Raw genomic sequence first — 23,351 nt, forward strand, 5'->3', positions numbered from 1 at the left:
CCCGCTCCGGGCTGAGGGCGGGCGCGCGTGCGCGGAGCGGAGGCGCGCATGGCGGCGGGGCTGCGGGAGCCGAGCCCAGGTGGAGTAACGCGGCTCCGGCATCTCCCCCCGGGCCGCCGCGACGGGGCCCCGGCCGGTGCTTCCCGCCGCCCCCGCCGCGGGGCTGTGGTGCCGAGGGGTGCGACGGGTGCGGGCTGAGGCGCCCTCCGCGCTCCTCGGGGCTGGGGCGCGTTCCGGGGTCCCTCGCAGGTGCGGGAGCGGTTCCTGGGGCCGCTCCTGAGGGCGGCCGCCCCGGGCTGTGTCAGGGCTGTGTCCGGGTTGTGACGGGCTGTGTCAGGGCTGTATCCGGGCTTTGCCCGCGCTGTGCCGGGCTGTGCCCCTGCTGTGTCCGGGCTGTGCCTGGACTGTGCCGGGCTGTGACGGGCTGTGCCCGTGCTGTGTCCGGGCTGTGCCTGGACTGTGCCGGGCTGTGACGGGCTGTGTCCGGGCTGTGTCCCGTGTGCCGCCCGGGGTCGCTGGAGCGGTGGTCTCTGCTCGGAGTCACTCGAGTTGTGTTTCTCTGCACGTCAAGCGGCACACCCACAATAAACTGCCTACTAGAAGTAATAAACCCAACGCGCGGTGGACTTAAAAAGAAGCTGCAATTGAGTTTGGTGTTCTGGGAGAAGGCTGCTTGTGTGAGGACATGCTGTGTGCTTGCGCTGTTTATAAATTTTTCCCCCCCACCTTTTTGACAGTTGTTCGTGGCCTCTGGGAACAGCCGGGGTTTCCCTGAGTGGTCACTCGGTGTTGGAGCGGGCGGGTGCTGGGTGTTTGCTGTTTCGTGAGGCTCTGAAATCTCGTCTATTTCTGAAGCATACTTCACAGACCTAGCGTTGTTTGTCAGCGAAATTGACACAGGGTCATTTTCCAGCTATTGGCGTTGTCTACCAAAAACTGACTTGAGAATCCTTTTATGTGTGAGTCCCCAGATCTTCTCTGTATTGTTAACAGCATCTTCTTCTTCTTCCATCATAGAGATAATGCTAAATCTCAAACTTAGTACAAGCTGACAAAGCTAATTGTAACTCCTTTACTGGGAAGTATCACTATGTCCTGATTTCCTCCCTAATATGTTTTGCTGTAATTCACGCCCTTGTGAATTTGTTGTAGAGAAATGTCCTCAAAGGGAGCTTTTTCAGACAGTGAATTTTGATTGCTGTAAGCTATGCAGTTATCCAAAGTCTTCTTATAATCTTGTAGAAAACTCAAAAGAAATTGATGGTGAAGCATTCAATTGTATGTATTTTCTGTTAAGTATAACCGACACTCTGCATACTGTGCTCATGTGGTTAGCATGTTTGCCTGTGGCAGCAGTTTCTGTGGCTGCTTGCTGTCTTTGTAGAGGTGAACCTGGGACAACAAAGGCCATAGATTTCCCTTTACTTGAGAAAAGGGCGTCCCAAATGGAAGCAGGGTGAAGGAAATAGACCTGTGGCATTAAAATACCCTAACCCATGTGCTGGAAATGGCCCTGGAATACTGGAATCGGGAAGCAGCCTATAAAGTGGTGGGAGTGGAGTTGTGTTAAGGCTAAAGCTGAGGCACAGTGATCTGCCTGTGTGCTTGAGGATGCAGCTCTTGTTCCCACTATACACTAGCATTAAACTTCTACATTTCTCCTTCAGCCAGCTGTTAAACGTGTGATGCCCTGGTGTTACAGTGGGAATTTTTGTGGTGCTCACCTAATGTTTATGAAGTGATACTTACATGTTATTTACACGTTCCTAACAAATATCCCTGTACTTATGTATACATAAATATACAGGATTTAACTCTCCTGTTTGGAGAATTCTTCAGCAATATTTATACAACTGTAAGATCCATTAAATGTGCATGTACTTGTACACCTCTGTAGAAGCATATTTCTTTTAGACAAAAAATAATAATTTTTGTTTGTGGTTGCACGCAAGCACTTGGGTTAATGAAACCTGGATGGTTAAACCAGGATGTTGATTTTCCAAGTGGTGTGTGTGCCAGTGGTTTGCCTGGGTTACAACACTGATCAGACAAAATCATGGGGCAAAATTGTACCACGGGGATTATATTAAACACAAATATAAAATATATGGGCTGCTTATGGAAGGAAGCTGGATAAATATCACTGTGTATTTACCTCACTGCTGGATTTTTCCGCCTGAGCTTTGTTATTAACTATTGTTAGCTACAGGATGTTGGGCTGCTGGGGTCATTGGTGTGTCCCCATAGAGCTGTGCTTGTGTTCTGTTGTTGGGTTCCAGCATGCTCAGAGTCCGTGTTATCGGTATCTGGAACAAACTCAGTTTATCTCAAAGAACTAAATGTGCTGCTTTTGCAAAACTGCTGTCTCTTCTTTACATCTTTGAGCTGAGAGGAAATGGTTGAGTGATGATGAAATCTGGTTTTCTGGGGTTTTTTTTTCCATTTGCTGCTAAGATGCTTCAGACATTTTAACTGAAACATCTTATAATTGTTCTCAGATCCAAAGCTCAAAAATATTTGGTAAACATGAGGTAACTTCATTTGGAGCTTGGTCTAGAGTGTCATCACTTGAAAATTGAATGGAAAAATAAATCTGCTTTAGATTAGAGTATTAATATATTGAGCATATGAGCTGCTTAACTTCTCAATGTTGTTTGTATCAGCAGGATGCTTTATTCAGCTTCAAAAGCCAAGGAGATGTGGATTTACTTTGCCTTTGTGTCCTTTATACCTTTGCAAAGCAGAATAAATCTGTGCTTTAAGAGTTGTACGGTTCTTTTGAAGTTACTCTCTAGCCTGTTACAGTCTCCTTGCAAAAGCTGTAAACAGTTGAAATACCAGAGCCAAGAAGGTCCATCTTGAGGAATTTGCTTGCGTGGTGTGGTGAAGAAGATACAGCTGGTAGGAGTCATGTGCTAATATAATGCAGCCTGTCTTTAAAATAAAATACTGAAGAGAAAAATCGTGACCACCCTTCCCCCTCCTTCACCCCAAACTCCAGGAGTTTTCTGCTGTTCATTTGGGTATGTTGTGTGTGTAGTTTTATAGATGTAAACTCTTGTTAGGCAGGGGCCAAGTTAATTGTCATTTTGTCCTGCTGCTCGTGAATGTTTGGGATTGGTTGCTGCTTTAAAGGGTGTGCTGTGTGCATGAGAGCATTGTCCTGTGCATGTGGCAATTCACTGTCCAATATTATCTGTCTGTTTCAAGGTTTGCAGTGGGCAGCTGAGTATCTTGAAGCTTCCTTTGGGATAGGAGGTAGATCTCTGAACTGCTGGGAACTCTGTCGTTTTGTCTTCCACCACGTGATTAATGCCAAATTTTGTTTTCCATATCTGGTGTTTTTTTCTGCCCAAAGCATATCACTGTAGGCTAACAATAGTAATTTTATTTCTTTTACATGCTGTCTTATAAGCCTTTAAAACAAATTGATTTACTTCAAGATGTCTGCATGACAGAGTTGCATAATGCAAATTCTGTCTGGTGATTATGGAAGAAGGTGACTAATGTATTTATAAAGCACTGCTGGCATGTGCTTAAATATCAAGTGTTCTCTGGATGTGTGTGGTTGTTAGTTCAGTGCTTTTGGACATATTCAGATGAAAATCGTGGGAGGGTGTTTTGTATCTGTGTATGCAATGACAAATCAAGCAAATTGTCTCATATAAAAAGCTAAGCTCTACTCCTGGAGCAGCACACTGGAATTTTTCTGCAGTGAGTAATAATGTGATAAGGAGGCAAGGATTTCTGGAGAACTTTGCTGTTACCTACAACAGCATTAGAACTTGTAACACTGAGTTTGTAAAACCTGAAGACACCTGACCTGCAGCAATCTCCTGGCAGAAGGCTAAAATGAACTTCTGTAACCTTTTCAGGTCACCTTGTGATGGAAGAGAGTGGAGCTGACCATGATATTGCTATGGAAGGATCTAATGATTTGTTCATAGGCAGCTGTAGTGCTACAGGAGAGTCAGAAACAAATGATCAGATTTTTCAGGTGAGCTATGAATGCTTTGTCCTTGTAGATGCTTCCTTTACATCCACTCTGATGAGTTTCAAATATGCTATTTCATCAATGCAGGGCTTTTTCTTGCCCTTAGAGTAATGCATCATGTCTTATAAGAATGTGCATCCTTCCCTTGGATTCCTGTGCCATTCAGTTTTGAACTGATTAATATCCAGATGTTACATGTAATGACAACCTCCAGTGATTATTTCCTGCTATGGTGCTGAGGAAATGCATGTTTTATTTTGTTAACTCTTTAAAAAAGAATGCTTTGTGACATGTGTTGGAGTAGGAGAGGTTCAGAACAGGTGAAAATGAGGTGGCATTGCTTAGTGACCAAATGTGACAAATAAAGAGTCCAGGGACACAGGACACCTGTGCATGTATTGAGGGAGAGGAGTCTTTCATGTATTTTTTATTAGATATTGTCAGATCTTCTTATTTGGGGAGATTTCTGTGCATGAATCCTCTTCTGCAGAATGTTTTTCTGACGTGAAATGTCATTCAGGTAGTGATTTACTTGTGTGCTTATCTGTGCACAATGGCTTTAACACAACAGGTGCCACTTGTTTGGTGCTGCTTTTCTGGTGTAGTTCAGTTTCAGCACAGAGAATTTATACCTGCAGAATTTTTAATGGGGCTATTTAGATCGAATCTGACTTTAGATAAAATTTAGAAACACTTTTCCTGATTCTTTGATTTGTAGTGTATTAATTTTTGTTGCAAAAACGTCAGAGTTATGTGTGCAGTTGCTGCAAGAGATAGAACAAATTGCAGCCCTTCTTGCACTGGCCAAATGACACCTTGACATGTTACTGTCACAAGGACTGCCTATTTTCCCATTATTTTACATGCTTAATATTTGTGTTGCCAGAGTTTCCACAAGACAAGTATTTGTACCTATGCTCTTTAATTTAATGAAAATGGCATGTACTCTAAGACTTTGCTTCTACAAACTTGATGAAGATACACTCTATTTTTTAAAGATTTTGAAACTCTGATTCTTGACCTTATGCTGTACAATTCCTGGCCTTGAATCGGAGGTTGTGTTGCTTGTATTTCTTCTGTGGTAAAGAATTTTTAAAATGTGTAGAGATTTTTTTTCTTCATAGCTAAATGCATGTATGGAAAGGCCAAGTGGAAGAGTATCTAGGATTTCAAATCAAGTTGGTGAATATTTTACAGTTTTGTTTTTGGTATAAGTCTCAGTTTCTGGGCAGACTTGAGGTGTTTTAAAGTTATACATGGTTTTTGGGGAGTAGATTTTGAGCAAAAGGGATTTTCTTTTGTCTTAGTAGAGAGACTTCATTCTAGGAAGCAGGAATAAGAATACTTTTCAGCATGGAAGTAGCAAACAAAAGTAGAACTGCTAGTGTTAGCCTCTTGGTCAAGAGCTCCTCTGAGTGTATGCTATTGCGCACTGGTTTTAAATGTTCTTTTCTCTTTCTTGTTGTTTTTTTTTTTTTTTTCCTTCGTAGAAGTTGCTGCTCAAAGTACATTTGACTGTTTTTCCTCTGTGAAAGCAACTGAGGTGCATGGATCCCAGGGATCTGTTGTTCGGCCGGAGCGACTCTCCCCCAGCCCTGCCCATCGCAGTCCCCCTGTCGGGCAGCCCTCCCCAGGCGCGGTCCTGCTCTGCCGAGGAGCTGCACGGGGCAGAGCAGCCCAGGCAGCCGCTGTGTGAGCTGCAGCCCCTGCGAGGGCCCGGTGCGCCCATGGTGAGTGTGGGCTGTGTTCGCACACCAGGGAGCTCGCTGAAGAGCTCTCTTACTGGTGGTTTGGTGGAGCAGCAGCTGATTCACACTTTATATCTAGCAACAAGGTGGAACTTCTCTGTGGTACGGTTCATGCTCCAGTTGCCCTTCTTCAGGTAGGCAAATCCTGTCTGCAGCAATTACTAATTTTAAACTGATGTCTTTTGTCAGTATCGAGCCTGGATGCTGCAGTGTGACAAGATCTTGTATTTCTACTGCTGCTACTTTCTCTATATTCCCTGGATAAATCTCTGGTTTTTTTGGGGAATCAGAACATTAGCAGTAAGCTAAGTCATTATGTTTCACCTTTCTCCCTCAATTAATTTTCTTAAAATGTTACTTTGTAATTTGTAACACCTATTTTGTAAAAAAGGCAACTCTCTCACCCAGAGTCCTGTGTAATTATGTCCTGTGTAAATGTACCAAGAGGAGTTGTTCAAGTTTTTCAGAATCCCAGATGATTGAATTTGTATTGTTTTTTTAAGCCATGGGACTTTTCTTCTCTCTGGGTTTTCATGAAATGCTGCCCATAGAGGTCAGTTTCTTAGAAGTAAAGCTCACAATTTTTATGTTACTATTAGTTCTGCTAGTCCATGAATGGAGTTACAGTGAATCCAACTATGAATGGCTTCCAGGTGTTTGTGTGTAATAGTAGAATTGTCAGTTTCAAGTAAATGTGTAATTCATTGTAGAATCAGGTAAAGTACTGGGGGGTTTTTTCTTTCTTTCTTTAATTAAAGACCTATTTTAAAAGGGGAAAGTAATTTTAAGAAATTGACAATAAAGATACAGTTTGCTTATTACATAAAGTCAAGTAAATATACAGTCCCTAACTCCAAGCAAAATATTTCCTGTTCTGGTAATAATCAAACCCAGTCATGCTGCATGATCACCATACAAACTGGAGCCATTCATCCTTCTGTGTGACTGCCTTACAGATGATTGTTACCAGCCAGTCAGAAAATGGGCAGGTGCTGCACGTCATTCCTTCTGCCCAGCCAGGAGTGACCCAGGTGATTATTCCTCCAGGTCAGCTTCTGGATGTGACCAGCACACAGGGTGAGTTTAACCTGTGGGACTTGAGGGTTTGTGCTCCTGTGACTAAGCTCATCCTCCGTGCTCTTTTTAAGCACCTCGTTTCCTTTCCTATGTTGTAAGACAGAGTGCACCTGCTTTCTGATTGTGAATTTGGTGCCTCCCACACCACATTTTCTGCTGGGCAAAAGCATAATGAAAGCTTATGAGAGCTGTTATGCCCCCTTTCTCAAGGGTATGTTATGGGTAGATTGACATATCAAGCACAGAGTTGTTTCTTGCCTTATTTACCTTTAATAAGGATATTTGTGCCACCAGCTGTACTATTGGCTTCAAATGTTCAGTATTTGTTTACTTCATTGTGAGTGAAGTAGTTAATTCCTGTAATGCAGACAGGCCAGAAGAACATTAAATCTTCTGTTCCAGACATCACTGGTGATGATGCATCTTCTATGAAGCCAAGAATGAATCATTTAGGTAGAAATTCAGTTCCCAGTCAAGGAAAATAAGATGTAACTTTCCATTCATTGGGATGTGTTAGTTGTCACATTTTAAGCATGTGCTGAGATACACTGGAAGCCAAATTTTCAGGTTTTCTCTAGAAAATGGACATACTGAAATCTGAAAGCATTGATTATTTATCTGCAGTCCTTGCTGGATGGCAAAATGCTGTGTACTAGGTTGCATTCACAGAGTGAGACTGAGAATGAGGTGGTCGCATTTTAAACTCTCAGATGTTTTTTAAACTGTTTTTTCCTTCTCTCTATAAAGTTGTCAAGATTGGAGCACTGACTAAGTGTTCGTGTGGAATGATAGCTCAGAAAAAGAGTAGAGTCTGGTGCTGGGTGAATAGAAGAAAGATTTGGCATTCAAGCAGTGATCTAGCTCTTTTCACTAAGGGTTGCAATATTTTTCCTGACCTTGCATTGAAAGACTTGTTCCTACCCTAATGCTCAACCTTCCCTCTCTCTCCAGCTCTTTCAGGGGTAGAACCAGGTTTGATTACAGCAGAGTCTTACTCTACTTTAAAGCTGACTGGGAGCCGTTAGTTACAAAATAATTGCTGCTACTCTTTGTAAGCACTAAGTTGAAATACTAAATAGTAGTTTTGCATCTCCATTTTAGACAGTTGGGAAGACTTGCCAGCAGTTTACTGTGGAGGTAGAAGAGAAAGGAGAGTGGCCTGTCAGCTCCTGAGTTTCACTTGTGTGCACATGGTGGTAATGCCAGAATGGTGCAGACTTCAGAGTGGCCTGTAGTGTCTTAAGGGCACGTCCCTGCAGGAGGAACCAGTGCTTTGAGCCAGAGTGGTGTTAATCCAAGTGCACACTTAGGAATCTTCTTATGGAGCTTTGTGTGGATCATTTCTGTACTGTGTCAATAGCTTACCACTCTCTCTGGATGAGGGAAAGAAGCTTTCATAACTGAAGGGCAAAAATCCCTCATCTAAAGAGAGACCTCATGTGTTTTTGTTGAGACCAAAATATTGAATGTCTGCTTTCACAGTTTTCCATTATGTTTTTGTTTAACTGTACACACAGGCTTCAATCTAAGAGCAATTTTTGGCTTGTGGATTGCTCCCCATTACCAAGAAAGGCTAAAACATTTGTTCTAACAGCATGTCAGATTCAATTACAAGAGGCCTGTTTTTCTTGTTTAAGTGTTCTTTTCTAAGTACAAAGCAATATCATTACCTCATTTTTTCTTGTTTTAAAAGCAACCGGTATGTGACTTGCAGCTGAACTAAACACTTGTGCAATCCTGTATGAATTCCTGAAAGCATCGTAATTTGCAAATTGCTCTGATTATTTACCTTCACAATTACCATAGTCCTTAAATATAAGCAGCCTTAGCAAGTGTGTCTTCATATGTGTGCCAGTGTGAGCACTGGAGCACATGGAGTTTGGGCACTGATTCACAACTATTAGACTACTTTATCATCTATAAAATTTCTTTCCTACATCAAAAGGCTTGCTTCAAATACAAAGTTGGATCATAGCTTGTTTTTCCCCATTCTATATTCAGTTATTAATCAGGAAGCTGCTTTTTTTTTTTTGGTAAAGATATTTCAGAAGAGAAGTGTGGTGATGGGAATCTGCAGACTGTGGTGGTGGCTTCCATAGCAGACAGTGCAAGCAGTTACATTCTACATCCACAGGCATCTCTCACTGTATCAAAAAAAACAACCACCAGGTAGGTCAGGGGTTAAAGGATGAACAATCACTTTGATGCAATGTTAGCACTGCCTTTTTTTCTTGCCGTTTGTTTTTGCAATGGTTATCACAAAATTACCATGGAAAAGAGGTTATGAACACACAGTATACTGAATGTTTGGAGGACTTGAATGTAGAAACCAGAGGGGTTTTTTAATAACAATGAAATAGAATATGAAAATGAAAACCACAGGTTTTTTAAGGCATGTTAATACAATATCCATAGTTTGATCATATGCTCTAGGGTTATACATAATACACTGATTTGATCTTGCCTGCAGTTTAGATTAAGTTGTTGCTTTTCTGAATGTCTGTATAGACTTCTATTATTTTTTTTTCAGGGCAGTGGAAGATTCTTTTCCCATCCCTCTTCAGCCATTGCCACTAAATACGCCTGCATGGGCACGCCGTCTCAGGAACTGTGAGGTGGGTCACAAAGAATTCTGACAGAATGTTTTATCATCTACCTCTGAGACACTGTTCCTGTTCCTTGAAAGGAATAATTTATTGCTGTAGAAGTGTTCAAGCTTCTTGGTATATAGCACTGGTACTGCTAGCACAGTTAAACACATAAAATGCTATGAAATCCCTCTCTGTTTTGAGAATTTTAGAATAACTTACCATCAACTGCTCCTGAATTAAAAGAAGTGGTGCTGAAAACCTGATACCTTGTAGTGCTGGGAAGAGCCATTATGTGCCACATGTTGTTCAGCAGGGTTTGCTGTTGAATGACAGAGCAAACTTTGCTGACTTCTGCAACTGTCCATGTGGTTTGTGTTATCACATGGAAATCAAAATCCATGTGATTGGCCAGTGTCAAGTCTGAGGTGGGAAGTTTCTTGAGAGACCAGCTACCCCTTCCTCCTGCTGCCAGACTCTTCCTGACAGATGTTTATTTTACTTTCTCTTAATACTTTTTAAAAGAAAAGCTTTTAAACACTCTGTAGCTGCGTAATCTCTTTAGATATTTCTCCTTTTTTTTTTTTTTTCTATTGGCTTGGCCACTGACAACTAGAAGTTGCAGTTTGAGGGACCTAGAAATTGAATTTCTTTCTGTGTCTGCTTAGAAACAATTTTAAAATTAAATATATTAATCTATTCCTTTTGTATTATGCCATTTATTTAATACAGGTGGTACCGTCCACTCTTATGTCCACATAAATGTTAAGAAATCAGAAAATTCTTAGCTTGAATTCTTCCATGGTGGAGATACCATTTTTATAGAAACAGTTGCTTAAATCAGTTGGACAGTTAGTTCATAAAATTCACTGTGTTTTTAGCACTGTGTGGTAGATTCTTTCCTGTCTTAACATCCATGTGGCTTATCTGAATCATTTATAATTGCTATCATAGTATCAGAGGACTTAGGATCTGCTTTGTCTCTCTATTACAAGAAATTTCACCTACCGTGTTTAAAATTCACAGTGACATTTATAGAAAGGTTCTTCTTTTTAAAGAAAAGCAAATACAAATAGTGTCTATTTGAATATGTTCTGAGGACACAAACATCTCCCTCTGCTGTTCAGCAGAACTGTTGCCTGTATGCATTAATCCTCCCTGATCCACCAGAGAGTGCTGGGATGTATTGTGCCTTTTTTTGGGCATAAGCTAGAGACACTGGGATTTTGAGGTGTCAATTATCTTTCAGGTGTCAAAACGTTTTGTTACTAGTAAGAGAATTGAAGGGTCCTACTGAAATTTGGAGATCCAGTTTGGATATGTCAGCTCACAATTCCACTCTTTGAGTTGTCTGCCAGAATTGAAACAAGCTTAAAGCAGTATTGCAGTCTCTGTGACACACAAGGTGTCAGCAGGGGAAGCCACTGCTCTCCTAAGGCCGGTGGCTCCTTGGGCAGTGGGGACTGTGGACAAACACAGAGCAGTAAAAGCTGGCTGCCTTGAAATGTTCAGCTTACACTTGCTGTGTCTGGACTGCAAAGTGCCTCTGTACCCTTTCCTCAAGGAAAACTGCAGTCTTGATGTGTGTACTCTAGGGTTAGCTTTTATGTACTTTGCTGAGGCAAGGCCAGGGGAGAAAGAAGGAATCACTCAATTTTTTGGCTTGAACCTTGGAGTTAAAGGGCTGAAGAGTATGTGATTGCTTCAAGGTAATTACATTGTTGCAGAGTTAATTTAAACAGTTTCTTTTAATAACTTGTATTTAGTTTTCAGTGGTCTGATCAGAATGCATTTCCTGCATGTATCAGCCTACTGAAATAAAATGTAATTAAAACTGCATTAATTAACCATACAATTAAATTTAAAACTACATTAATTAACCACTATTTGTCTGAGGAAGGTACTCTTGTTTGTCCATTTTTTTCCTACTCGTGAAGGCTGTAGAAAGCAGGGGTCTTACGTGCTGTATGGTTTTCTTCTTGTCCTCCTCCTCCCCTTCCCCCAGTTTAGGGAAAATGATCTAACTTGGGCAAAAGCCAGAATAGGAGAGAGTTCTTTAACTGTTTTTGCTACTTTTCTGGCACAACAGTTTTGTCAGTCTTCTCATCTTTCTAGAATAAAGTCAGTGACCTATTTTTAGTGACAGGTATAAGGTATGGGTAAAAAAAACCAGCAGGTTTTGCAGCATTTATTATGTGCAGTGGTGCTGTAATCCCTCTTCTGAAAGGCAACATTCCAGACTTCTGGAAAGAAAGAAGTTCTGGTACTTCTCAGGCTGCTTTCCTTCTCCTGAATTTTTCAGATCAAGTTTTGTTCAGAAGTATTATTTATAACTTCCAGTGAAACAATTGCCACTGTCTCTTGCTCCCACAGGCGTGTGAGTGCAGCCTGTGCAGACATGGTGAGCTGCTGCAGCAGTGCCTGCAGAGCAGTGAGCTCTGAGGTGTGAGCAGCTTGTGTCCCAGCGACTCCCACCCACTGCACACACTGCCCTCCGTGTCTGGTGTCTGCCCTCGTGCCAGCAGCACTGTGCTGGCCCACTTCATTCACAAGGTCGTCACTGGTTCATTGTTGACTTCAGGTCTTGCTAACCACAGACATTCTGTTTTTCTTAGATGAGTGTGAGGCAGGTTTTAAGCAGTTGTTGCTAAGGAATCTGTTGATAACCTTGGAGAGACACTGTTGCTCTTTTGCTGTCAGTATTATTTAAACATCTAGCTGTTCTGTCAGTGAAGGTGGCAAATCAATCAGACCTTAGTAGTCATTCACCATGTGTTTTTCCTGCTGTTAACACTTTAAGACTGAGCTGGCAAACTACTCTGGCTGTTACAGCTACTTGGCCAGCCTGACCCTCAGCTGCATATGAATAGAAGCAAGCGTTGCATTCTGAGTTTGGATGAAAAGTTCTTCTCCGTTCCAGTAATTTTGTTGCTTGTTGGCTGGCCTTGGCATACCAGCACCAAACCAACTGCGATGGAACTGAGTGGCTGGAGTAGGAACTACTGAGTAGCTGGATAACTTCTTTGAGTCAAGTTAGATGCAATTTTTGTGGAGTTGCCCTGACATTAGCAGAGTTAATGAAACCATCCTCGGTTTGCACATGGCAAATCTGGTATAGTAGGTTTCTGTGTAATGCTGAGAGATCAAGAGTGCCTCGAAGGCTGGGAGGGATGTTGTGTAAGACATTCATTTCAGAGTTAGTGCACTAAGTAGGTGAGACAGTTACTGGTGGTATGGGCAGGTGCAGTGTGTGTTGCAGTAGATGCAGAGACAATTATTAATGATTCAGAGCTCTATGGCAGTCAAGTGAAAACCTTAATCTAATACTAATTTGTCTAGTCAGTGACTGCAACAGAAGTATGTGTTGGTGGTAAATTACAGGAGTTTAGTTGTCCTCTGGAAATCAGAGTTGACAGTGACTGTAGCCTTTTTAGGGGCTCTTGGTGTTCTCAGGGTCTTGAATGACTGACAAACTCCTGACCTCAGTGGGGATTGCTCTTCTGTTAGATCCTATGATAAATCTTTTTATGAGGATACTACTGTGGGGACAAAAAACATGGAGTGCCAAAAATCTGGGCCTGTGTTCTCACCTGCCGGAGTCCCCGAGTGCTTTCACGTGTAGGGTTAGCAGTCAGCTGGGTGAATAACGCTGTTGTTTCCCGTCCTTTCCGCGCAGAGAATTGGGGACTCGTACCGCGGCTATTGCGTGAGCGAGGCAGAGCTAGAGAGCGTCCTGGCGCTGCACAAGCAGCAGACTCAGAGCGTGTGGGGCACGCGCCAGTCTCCGAGCCCCGCCAAGCCCGCCACACGCTTGATGTGGAAATCCCAGTATGTCCCATATGATGGGATCCCCTTTGTCAATGCAGGTAACTAACTTTTGTTTTAATAACTACTTGCAAAATTTCAACATCAGCTCCCAGCTGGCCGCAAAGAAGAATCTTTATGTTGTTCCTTAGTTCTGATAAGGTCAAGACACAAACAGATAAAAAGGAGCAGCTTGCACACTGCTGCGAGAGTCTGAAGGAGCTTGTTTCCTTTTTTATGTTTTGCTGTGATTATTTCCTTTTGTTCTTTAGAGATTAGCTAAGTACCATTTGATGGGAGTTCTTGTGATGAGGTCTTTAGAGAGAGGTCTCATTTGCTCTATTAGGACCTGAAAGTTCTTGTAAGGGTAAGAGCTTGTTCGATTATTCTTGCCTAACTTGAAGATCTTTAGAAGAGTTGAATAAGAGTCAATAAACTATTTAAATTGCAAACATTACAGTAATAAATAAATAAATTCAAAATGCCAAACAAACAAGCAAGATAATCATCAACAGACCTCAGCAGAGAGACTTTTAGTATTTGGGGTTCTTTTTGAAATGTTCATGCAGACTTCACAGCTTGGTAGTTACATATTTAGCTCATGTGGTACATATGTGAAATTGCCAAGAGTTTAATTTGGATATAAAATGAATGGGCTTTACTTGCTACATAGAGAAAATGAGTGACAGGAATGAAAGTTATGTTTGGGGTTTTTCCTTTTTTTTCCCCTGAAAGTTACTGGAAATAGGAAATGTTAGCACCAGTTTTAAAGCTTCAGCCATAAACTGTGAGGTAAAAGAAAACTAAGAAATAAAATCAAAGCTACTTACTCTTTTTTTTCCCCAACATGTGTATGAGACATCTTTAGTTTCATCTAGATCATTTGGTATCTTATGGAAACACATTATGTTGCTTTTATATAATACTTCAGAAGTTTCTGGGTATATCACTTGTGGCATAGGCAGCTCCTTGCCTGCATACTTGAGTACACAAACTATAAATAACATATAACTAAACATGATGTGGAAGAAATTTGGAAGATGTTCCTTTCTTGACCACTTTAATGCTTTGCTTGTCAATCCCTTTTGTTAGAGTTCTGACTGGAAGAAGTCACTTAATTTGAATTTAGAGCAAAGCAGTATTTGTTTGAGCCTGTCTGGTTTTATATGGGTGTACTGTGCTGAAACTGTTATTTAGCAGTTAAGATTTCTTAACTGCAAGGCTGAGCTTTTATGGGACAGCATGGTCTGAAGTGTTGATTTAAGCCAAGAGGCTGGAAATGTCTGCTGACCTTGTCTCATGGTTTGACCCCAGCTGGAAATCACCACAGAGCTGCTCACACATTCCCCCAGTGGGATGGGGAGAGAATTGAAAAGGTAAAAATGAGAAAACTCATGAGCTGAGATAGGAACTGTTGTAAAAGGTAAAGGAAAATACACACACACACACAATCAAAGCAAAGTAAGGAATTCATTCACAGCTTCCCATCCCCAGGACAGCATTTGTAACAGTTACTTGGGAAGACAAACACTCTAACTTTGAATGTCCCCCCCTTCCTCCTGCTTCCCTCAGTTCCATATGCTGCACATGATGCCACATGACATGGAATATGATTTGGTCATTTTGGGTCAGCTGTCCCAGCTGTGTCCTGTCCCAGTTTCTTGTGTCCCTCAGCCCCCTCATTGGTGGGGTGGGGTGAGAGGCAGAAAAGACCTTGACTCTGTGTAAGCCCTGCTCTGCAGTAACTAAACACCCCTGTGTTATCAGCACTGCTTCCAGCACAAATCCAAAACACAGCTTCACTCTGGTTACTGGGAAGAAAGTTAACTCTATCCCAGCCAAAACCATCACACCTTTGATTTCCGCTGGGGATTTTCTCTGTTGTTTTGGGGATTCTGCTTTTTATGTTTATTACCAGTACTGTGCTCCTTTGATAGCTTGCAAGACTTCTGATCTTACAAAGTACTGGTGCTCACCAGGGCAAAGTCCAATATTTTGCCTCACATATTTGAGGAGTGCTGTGAGGTGTAATAAGTTTGAGAAATGGTTTAAAGTGCTTTGTGGTCTTACATGCTGGGAGAGAAGCATTTGCATTGTATTTGCTTGCTGTACCTGAGGCTTCTGCCTTCTGAAGAGTCTGATGGCAAACAGAAATGACTGCTTCAGAACTCTCATGTCTACTGTAGTTAGTATTTTACTGTAATGAATTAAGTGGTTCCTTGAGCAGAGCGCATTACTTTCTGTTTCCAGGAAGCAGAGCCATTGTAATGGAGTGCCAATATGGGCCAAGGAGGAAAGGATTTCAGCCCAAAAAAGCTGGTGAGCAGGAAAGCACCTCTAGCCAGCTGTACAAAGCCACTTGTCCAGCAAGGTAAGAATTATATATAAAGCTGTAAGAGTGACTGAGCATCCTAGGAAACCATTCTTTCTGTGAGCCATGACAGAGCACTGGTTTGGCATGGTAGCTGATACTCACAGCTCTTGTAGCTCTTTTGCTTTATCTCCTTGATAATTTGTGGTCGATACTCTTGTAGAGGTAAGGAGGAAATGCGGTCCTGTCTGACTGAATAAGTCTGAAATTTGATAGGTTCTCTGTATGCAAAGTAGCAATACATCACTCTATGAAATACAAGTGGGATTCATTATCTACCTGAGCATTCACAAGTTATTGTGGTTTCCTTTGGTGACTATTTCTGCTTCTAAAACTTTGTCATCTTATTTGTTGTTTCTTCAGGCTTTTAATTGCACTGATATCAGTCAATCATCCTAATTTAGCACATGTCCTGTGTGCTGAAAGAGTTACAGTTCTTCCTGTTCACTGGGGATTTTCTCCTTCTTCAACATGAATGGTTTTTTTCCTCACCCTTGAGCATTCTCCTGGGTGCTTGTTCAGTGTTCACTGAGCTAAGAGTGTGCTTGATGATAGTTGCAGCTAGGTCTGTATGTGCTCAATTCTGCATAGCTGGGTGAACTGCAGCCTGTTTCACAATTGGTGTTGTGCTTTTACTATAGTGAGGGACGAGGGCTTTTGCTGACGAGTAAAATCACTCTGGCTGAGTGGCCTCCAGACCAGAAGTGTGTCTGTCAGCATCCATACCTATTAATGTATCCTTAAGAATTTGAAGTTCTTTTAGAGACTCCTCACACCTGACATCACTCTGCTTGAACTTTTTCTATATTAATGCCTGATATGAAGTAAGTGGGATTTTTGCCTTTCCCTTCCCAAGGACAAAGTATACTGATGGAGAATTTTTTTTATTCCTCCTTGGAAGGATCTATATTAAAAAGGTCCAAAAGTTTCCAGAATACAGGGTTCCTACTGACCCTAAAATTGACAAGAAAATCATAAGAATGGAGCAGGAGAAAGCATTCAACATGCTGAAGAAGAACTTGATAGATGCTGGTGGTGTCCTCAGGTGAAACTTCCACTTTTTCCTTTATTTTCACAAATGAAGCCGAAAAGAGCAGTATTTTACTTGATATTTTTTTTTACTTAGTCACTTGTTAATAGTAAAAAAATCCACAATGTCTTTAAGACTTCTGTGGCAGTGAAGTATTAATTTGGTAAATGTGTTAAGCACTAAGCTAAGGAACTTCAGCAGGTGTTTCCATGCAGGATATTGATAGAAATAGTTGTCTTGTTTTAGGGTTGATCTAGTTTGTTTTGCATTGAAAGGTATGAAAAGGCCCCAAGTTCTGAAAGACATCTTCTTGCTCAGGGCCTGTAAAAACTTGTCACACTGACTAGGTTGTTGGTAGTCCTCAGACTGTTCCCCCAAGACACTAATTTATTGCCTTTGTTTGAGAATTGTGTGTATAACCTCTCTCCTTCTTGCTAGGTGGTATGTACAGTTACCTACTCAGCAAGCCCACCAATATCATGAGATGGAAACTTCCTGCCTCCCTCCTTCACCATCCTATCTTTCCATGTCTTCTCCTGAGGAGGAGGAGGAGGTCATTAGGGATGAGAACAGTACTCTGCCTTCTCGACTTCATCCTCAAGTGGCAGACAAGATCCGAGAGCTGGTGTCTCAGGGAGTGGAGCAGGTCTATGCAGTGAGGAAGCAGCTGAGGTACAGAACTGTCTGCAGTGCTCAGTCCATAGTGCTGTATCTACTTCTGTAATTGATTCATTTGCTTTGCAGCTAAAGAGCAATGCTGGTGCGTTACTGAATCTAATTCCCAGATGTCATAAGTCTGTTTTTCCCTACTTTTGATATCTTTTCATATCATTGTAGATGGCCTCCTGTAAGAGCTGCTGTACTCTAAAGTTACTTGAATAAATGCTCAGAGCACACACAAGGGAGAACAAGGGAGGGACAAGGGACAGCAGTCAGTGGAGGTGCCTGAGCACTTCCCTGGGCACCCTTGAGTGCTGCAGTGAGCAGCAAAATCCAAGGGACATGAAGGATGCCCTGAGCTATGGGCAGAGCTGCATCATCAGCTCTGGATATTCACACACAACAGTGGAGTAATTTATGCCAAGGCAGGGGAGAATTTACATCTCTCTTACCTAAGGAAATACCTTTGCTTCAGCCTAAAACTCAGTAAATTTCTCACTAGAGACCACCTTCCCTCTCCAGGGGGGATCTGCTCACTCTGACTTTTCCACAGCTTTTTCTCATTCCTCAGGAGTATCTGGCATTTATGAAGCCCTCAAGAAGACAACAACATGCAATTACATGGAGTATAAACATCTGAGTACCCAAAGGGAAAAAAAATGGGGGTTTTAAATTCCAAATTCTGTAGCCAATGCACAAAGAACTGTCTCAGTAGATCATCTAGCTTGCTTTTGTCTTGTCATTGCAACAATGGGAGGGAGAAGGTAACTGGGTCTCTTAACAGCAGGAAATAGTGGAATATATTTAAGTATGGTAATAAATGTCCTTTAACATATGACAGAAAGTATGTGGAAAGAGAATTGTTCACACCTGATGAAGTGCCAGAAAGACATAACCTGTCCTTCTTCCCCACTGTGAATGACATCAAGAACCACATTCATGAAGTGCAGAAGTCCCTAAGGAATGGAGAGATGGTGTATAATTCAGAAAGTATCCCAGCAACAGTATGTTGACCTTTGTGTATCTTTTTGATTTTTGGAGTTAAATACTGGAAATCTTAATTTTTACCACTTAGCTGTATTTAATCCAAAATTTTCTGTGACTTTATATTTCCAGCAGAAATATTTTAGTGGAATCTGTGGCTGAGTAAGACTGGATTAAATGTGAATAAAATCTTCTGACCTTATTTAGTATTTATCTTATCAGCAGTAGATTGCTGTTAGTTGGTTGACAAATGACACCATATTAGCACTTCTTGATGACTGCATGAACTGGAAGCCATTGGTGTAGAAAAATTGACACGTGGCATAAAATTTTATTCATGGCTTTGTCACTGTCTATGTTTTGAAGTAGTTACTACTACTTTTCAGTAGCTGAAAAAGTGGGGGTGAAGTGTGTCTCAGATGCTGTCTAAATTAGGACTTAATAAACATTTTGAATGTGTTAATAGTAATAAATGCACTTTATAGTAAGTGCAGTGAGGTTGGAGTTGAATCTTCTGAATGCTCAGTAACTCTTAAACCTTGTTCCTTAATTTTCTTCCATGTATTGAGTAATAAAGAGTACACAGTGATCCTAGCTTTCCCAGTTATGAGACTAACTGCTAAGAAATGGCTGATTTAAAATCAGCTTTGACAAACAGCACTGTTAAATCATGCTGTGTCATCAGTCTTTTCCCTCTCCCTACACTGGTGTAGCCCAGGTGAATGAGTGTACTTGTTAGTTAGCCAAATGGTTGCACTATTTTATATTTTAAAATCTATTAAACTCTTAAGAGCAGGTAAAGCAGATAATCTTCCTGATACACACTGTGTGTTTAAAAATCTTTTACAGTACTTTTTTTTTTTGTGAATCTAGAGGTCCTAAAATGCCTAATTATAAAGAAGTAAGAAAATGTAGTTTTAGACACTGTTTTCTTATCAGTCCTGTATTGAGCCTGTGTTCCTGTAGACAAGCTTGCACCCTTTCTGAGAACTGAGTTCTTTTTCCTTTCAGCTGCAATGGAGCACAGACAGTGGGAATGTCCTCACAGAAACAGTGACGGTCGCGTTTGCCTCAGCACCTTCCAATGGTAGGACTGCGCGTGTAACCTGTGTCTCCAAATGTCTTTATTAGCTGTGTCACCCAAGTTCATTTTCCTTCCCAGGAGGTTGCTGTCATGTCCTGTCACTCAGGTCAACTTAAGAAGGATTATTTTGCCATAACTTTTTTGGTTTACTTTTTTTTTATTTGACTGCATGTGTGGAAAAATAGGCGTAGTCATGATGGTGTTGGCAGAAGTATTAAAATTATAAATTTGGCTTTTATTTAGCATCTTCAAGCAAACAAAAAATTTAGTGAACTTTTATATGAACTGTATACATATTTGTTTTCACTTCAACATATATGTATGTACACAAATATGTTTTAATATACATATTTGTTTTAATTTCAACTTGTGCCAAGTGGAGACAACTGTACATTTAAGAAATCAGGCAGTAACAGAACTTGTTTGTGCAGAACTCCCTATCTCCATGTGATACAATTTTCTTTGTAGCAGGTAGAGATTTGAACTATTACCTTTTTTCCCAGGGGTGTCACTGTAGAATACAACCCAGGGAGACAACTATCTCTTCCTGCATGTGAACATTCACGTATGCATATGGGATCTCTGTATAATATTCAAAATAGTCTAAATATTTGAAGTATTTGTGTTCAAGAAGATTTATAGGTTTGTATGTGTCTTCTGGTCAGTTGTGATAGTTAAGAGAGTGCAGATCATTATATATGTTGAAAAACCTACCTCCACTGAGATTGCTGGAAATTTTTCCTGTGATTTTCTGATAGAAAATCTTTTGCAATTGATAATTTTCAAATTTTGGCATTCACCAGACTAATCTGCATTCACAGGGCAAGTTCCTCTATTACCTCCATAACAGTGGAACTAAGAAATAAGAAGCTGAGCACTGTCTGCCTGTGTCTGCATAAAGCTTAACCAAAATGTTCTGGGTGGCTCAAATAGGAATGATCTCATGAGAAGTTTTCTTGCAGAAATTGTTATAAGCAAATCTCAGTTTTTGCAAAACTTCAGGAAATTAGGTGCATCATTCTTGCATTAAATAAGAATTTTGAGGATATTATATAATCTGTAGGCTGAAAGACCTCCAGATAAATGGACTTTAGATGATATTGCATAGATGTTAATGCTGATTTCACAAAGATGGGAAGGGAGTGGTGAGACATCGAAAATTTCCTGTGTAGGTCTTTATTTTGAAAGACAACGCTTTCTTTTGATACCTGTGTGTTTCTAAGCCCTTACTCAGGTATAGTTATTGTCAAATTATTTGCTGCTTTGCTAGAAATGTTTGAGCTTTTATGTTATGACTACAAATTCAAAGCACAGTGTATGGTGCAATTACTTTGCTCTCAAGGACAGATTTATTGGTGCCTCTGGTTTTTGCTTTGTACAGATACATACAAATTTCCTGCATTATTGTCTTTTTGTCATACTCAGTCTTCTTTCTTTAGCAACCAAGCTCTGCAAAGGGAACAGCATATGTGTATGGATATGTATGTCTTCTGTATATCTGTATTGAGATTGAAGGGAATTTGGTTCACAGGGGAGGCTTTTATTAAACAGGAAGAAGAGATTTGTCATAACTGTCTGCTTCCTCACTTTGGCACCACAGGGAGCTCAGGAGTCGAGTCAGTCATCACCAAAGCAGAATCCAACCAGAGCGGGGAGTCCTTGGTACCAGAAACAGCTCAGCTGCTGTCTTCACTCTCCTCACTTCAGCCCAAGATATTTGCACAGCTTCAGGTACAGTCAGGTCATGTACAGAACATCAAACATGCTGTGCTGGAGGTGCTGTAGGCAAGCTAGAACAGCATGTTCGCTCTCAGCAGATCCCAAACATAGCCGGGTAACACGCACTTGGAAGTAGCTGTCAGCTCTTACTCTGGTTGCTCTTGCATGTCACATTTACCAGGTAGCTGTGGTGCAGGGGATCCCACTACCATCTCTTGACACTTTGAAGTTAGGGTCTCCTGTGAAGGCAAAACCAAGAGGATAAAAGCAGTGGGTTTCTACCTCAAACCAAGTTCATTTTCCACGGTCCAGTCATTTCATAATGAAAATGCTGCAAAACTGAAGGGAGATAAGACAATCTTGTTTATTCCTTTTAAATCCTTCTCCAGCTCTTAAGAAAATATCTTAAAATCCTGAAACTGCTGCTGGCTCAGAGCTGTAAACATGCAGGTTGAAAGGCTGGAGAGGGAGGGAAAAGAATGTCATGCTAAAAGAGCTTCTTTTAAAGCTCATCTCCCTTCAAAGCTGGCTCTCTTATCCCTCTTCCTTAACTTTGAAAATCTGCCTTCATATCTCCTGAACCCCAACAAAATGCAATATTTTTCCCTAGAAAAATGATCTGTAGTAAGATTCTGTTCTACTTGCTGTTTCTTCTCTTTCTGAGGACAGCCTGACTCCATCTCACATCATTTTATTTAAAGCAGTGTGCTTAGCTTGTAGTACCCACCTCTTGTGGGAATGGACAGTACTGGGGAATGATCTGAAACTGAACATCAATCCAAAATTAGAACTTTATGGTCAGAAGCAATTTTCTAAATGGTGCTGGATTCCATTGTCCTAATTGTTTTCAAGTACATTTTGAGCCTAGAGTTGCTGGGATTGAGTGTTCAGAAGAGTTAATGAGTAGGAGGAAGTCAGAAGCCACCTAGACAATACATGCTGTTAAATGCAAACTCCTTCTGTTTTAACTACTGCTAGGTTGGTACTTCTGCCTTCTCTTCCACAGGGATTACAGCTGCAGTCAGCATTTACCTCGACAAACGGATCAACAGCCCTGCTAGCTGTAAATAACCATTCCCCTCCCAGCCCTGCAGGTCTCCTGGATTCCCTGGGGGGTGCAGTAGGCAGCCATTCTCTAGCACTGGCTCAGGGGCACACTCTGCAAGGTGCTGGCCTGACACAGGACTGTGCTGCTGTGCCTGCTTTTGGGGCTCTGCCTGCCTCTGATCAGAGTCTGCTTGCCATGGGCCAGCTGGTGCCAGCTGAAGGGGTGGATGACTCCAGAAGCCTGGAAGGAGGAGTGCAGCAGATTCTCTTGGGAGATGCGCAGACTATCCCAGTACGGATTGTGGACAGCCAGCCAGCACTTAGTAAGTTGTAGTTTTCTCAATAATATGTCAATAATAGAATAGAGAAAATACAGTGGATTTTGTTCTGCATGTCTTGAAGAAAGGAGACAAATGTGTTGATAGTGGGGAACTCCAAGAGAGACTTCTTTCAGACAATTCTAACTAGTTTTTTTATTTTTCTGTGGGAAAGGGGAAAGATGTTTTTTGTGAAAGGGATTTTATATCTCCAAACATTTAAATTTGTTTTATAAATTGGTTTAAATATTGTTACTTGAGGGGAGCCTTACTGGAGCAAGTTCATGTCATCTTGCAATGCTTTAGAGCACAGTAGGTGGCATAACTGGCTATCAAGCTAAAAAGCAGTAAACTTCATATATGCCTTAACTATTAGCTTGAGTTCCTGAAATATTTTTCCTTTAAATGCACAGTTACTGGGGCTAAAGCGTTGTCAATGGAGTTAGAACTTCAGTGTTTGATTTTTGTTTTGTTTTTAAGCTGAAGAAAATACAGAGGGTGTTGTTACTTGTGTGAGCCAAGTTAAACAAGAACCAAGAGAGAAAGCATTGTCTGTGGAAACAGATAAAATCAGAGACTGCCACAGTTCTTCACCATAGTTCTTCACCTTCACCCGTGAAGCCTGGAAGGATTTTCAAATTGGAGAACTCTAAATGTCTTGGAAGGAAAGGCAGGTGCTCTCAAAGTACTGCCATTCTTTTTTAATTTCTATGTGACTTTCAGAATAAGCATATTTTAGAGTACTTCTGACAGAAATCTGTTTTGCTTGGACTGATGGGGCTCACTGCCAACTCCAGGTCATTCTGTTGCCCCATGGAACACCACCTCTCTCTTCTGTTTCAAGTTTTGAGTAATTTGAATTCTATCCAAATGGCCATTTTGTTCATTGTTTCTGAAGGTCTTCCACAATTTAATTCCTTAGCTTTAG

General features: G+C 41.2%; 1 protein-coding gene across 3 annotated transcripts; it reads left to right on the forward strand.

Annotated features, from left to right (window-relative positions):
• The first annotated feature begins 55 nt into the window (after window positions 1-55).
• Window positions 56-23,030, forward strand: CARF (calcium responsive transcription factor). Of its 3 annotated transcripts, XM_064717690.1 has the most exons (16): window positions 56-79; window positions 3,211-3,258; window positions 3,876-3,997; window positions 5,485-5,724; window positions 6,699-6,819; window positions 8,859-8,988; window positions 9,350-9,434; window positions 13,084-13,273; window positions 15,462-15,582; window positions 16,484-16,627; window positions 17,051-17,284; window positions 18,114-18,276; window positions 19,268-19,343; window positions 20,941-21,071; window positions 22,066-22,429; window positions 22,904-23,030. In XM_064717690.1, exons 4-16 carry the CDS (start codon window positions 5,542-5,544, stop codon window positions 23,020-23,022), a joined length of 2,061 nt encoding a protein of 686 aa, XP_064573760.1. In that variant the 5' UTR covers window positions 56-79; window positions 3,211-3,258; window positions 3,876-3,997; window positions 5,485-5,541; the 3' UTR covers window positions 23,023-23,030. The 3 variants fall into 3 exon arrangements, with proteins under 3 accessions (XP_064573760.1, XP_064573761.1, XP_064573762.1); XM_064717691.1 differs by lacking the exons at window positions 56-79; window positions 3,211-3,258 and having other exon boundaries at window positions 3,657-3,997; XM_064717692.1 differs by lacking the exons at window positions 56-79; window positions 3,211-3,258; window positions 3,876-3,997 and adding an exon at window positions 5,822-5,876 and having other exon boundaries at window positions 5,663-5,724.
• Window positions 23,031-23,351: the final 321 nt, after the last annotated feature.

The sequence above is a fragment of the Zonotrichia leucophrys genome, chromosome 7, assembly GCF_028769735.1.
Source record: "Zonotrichia leucophrys gambelii isolate GWCS_2022_RI chromosome 7, RI_Zleu_2.0, whole genome shotgun sequence".
In the NCBI taxonomy this organism is placed as follows: Eukaryota; Metazoa; Chordata; class Aves; order Passeriformes; family Passerellidae; genus Zonotrichia; species Zonotrichia leucophrys.

Excerpts from the sequence above, each read along its gene's own strand:
- CARF (XM_064717690.1), top strand. The coding sequence starts at position 5,542 with ATGGATCCCAGGGATCTGTTGTTCGGCCGGAGCGACTCTCCCCCAGCC. Across the intron at positions 15,583-16,483 it reads AAAGCCACTTGTCCAGCAAG|GATCTATATTAAAAAGGTCC; the intron begins GTAAGAATTATA and ends CCTCCTTGGAAG. Across the intron at positions 18,277-19,267 it reads CAGAAAGTATCCCAGCAACA|CTGCAATGGAGCACAGACAG; the intron begins GTATGTTGACCT and ends TTTTCCTTTCAG.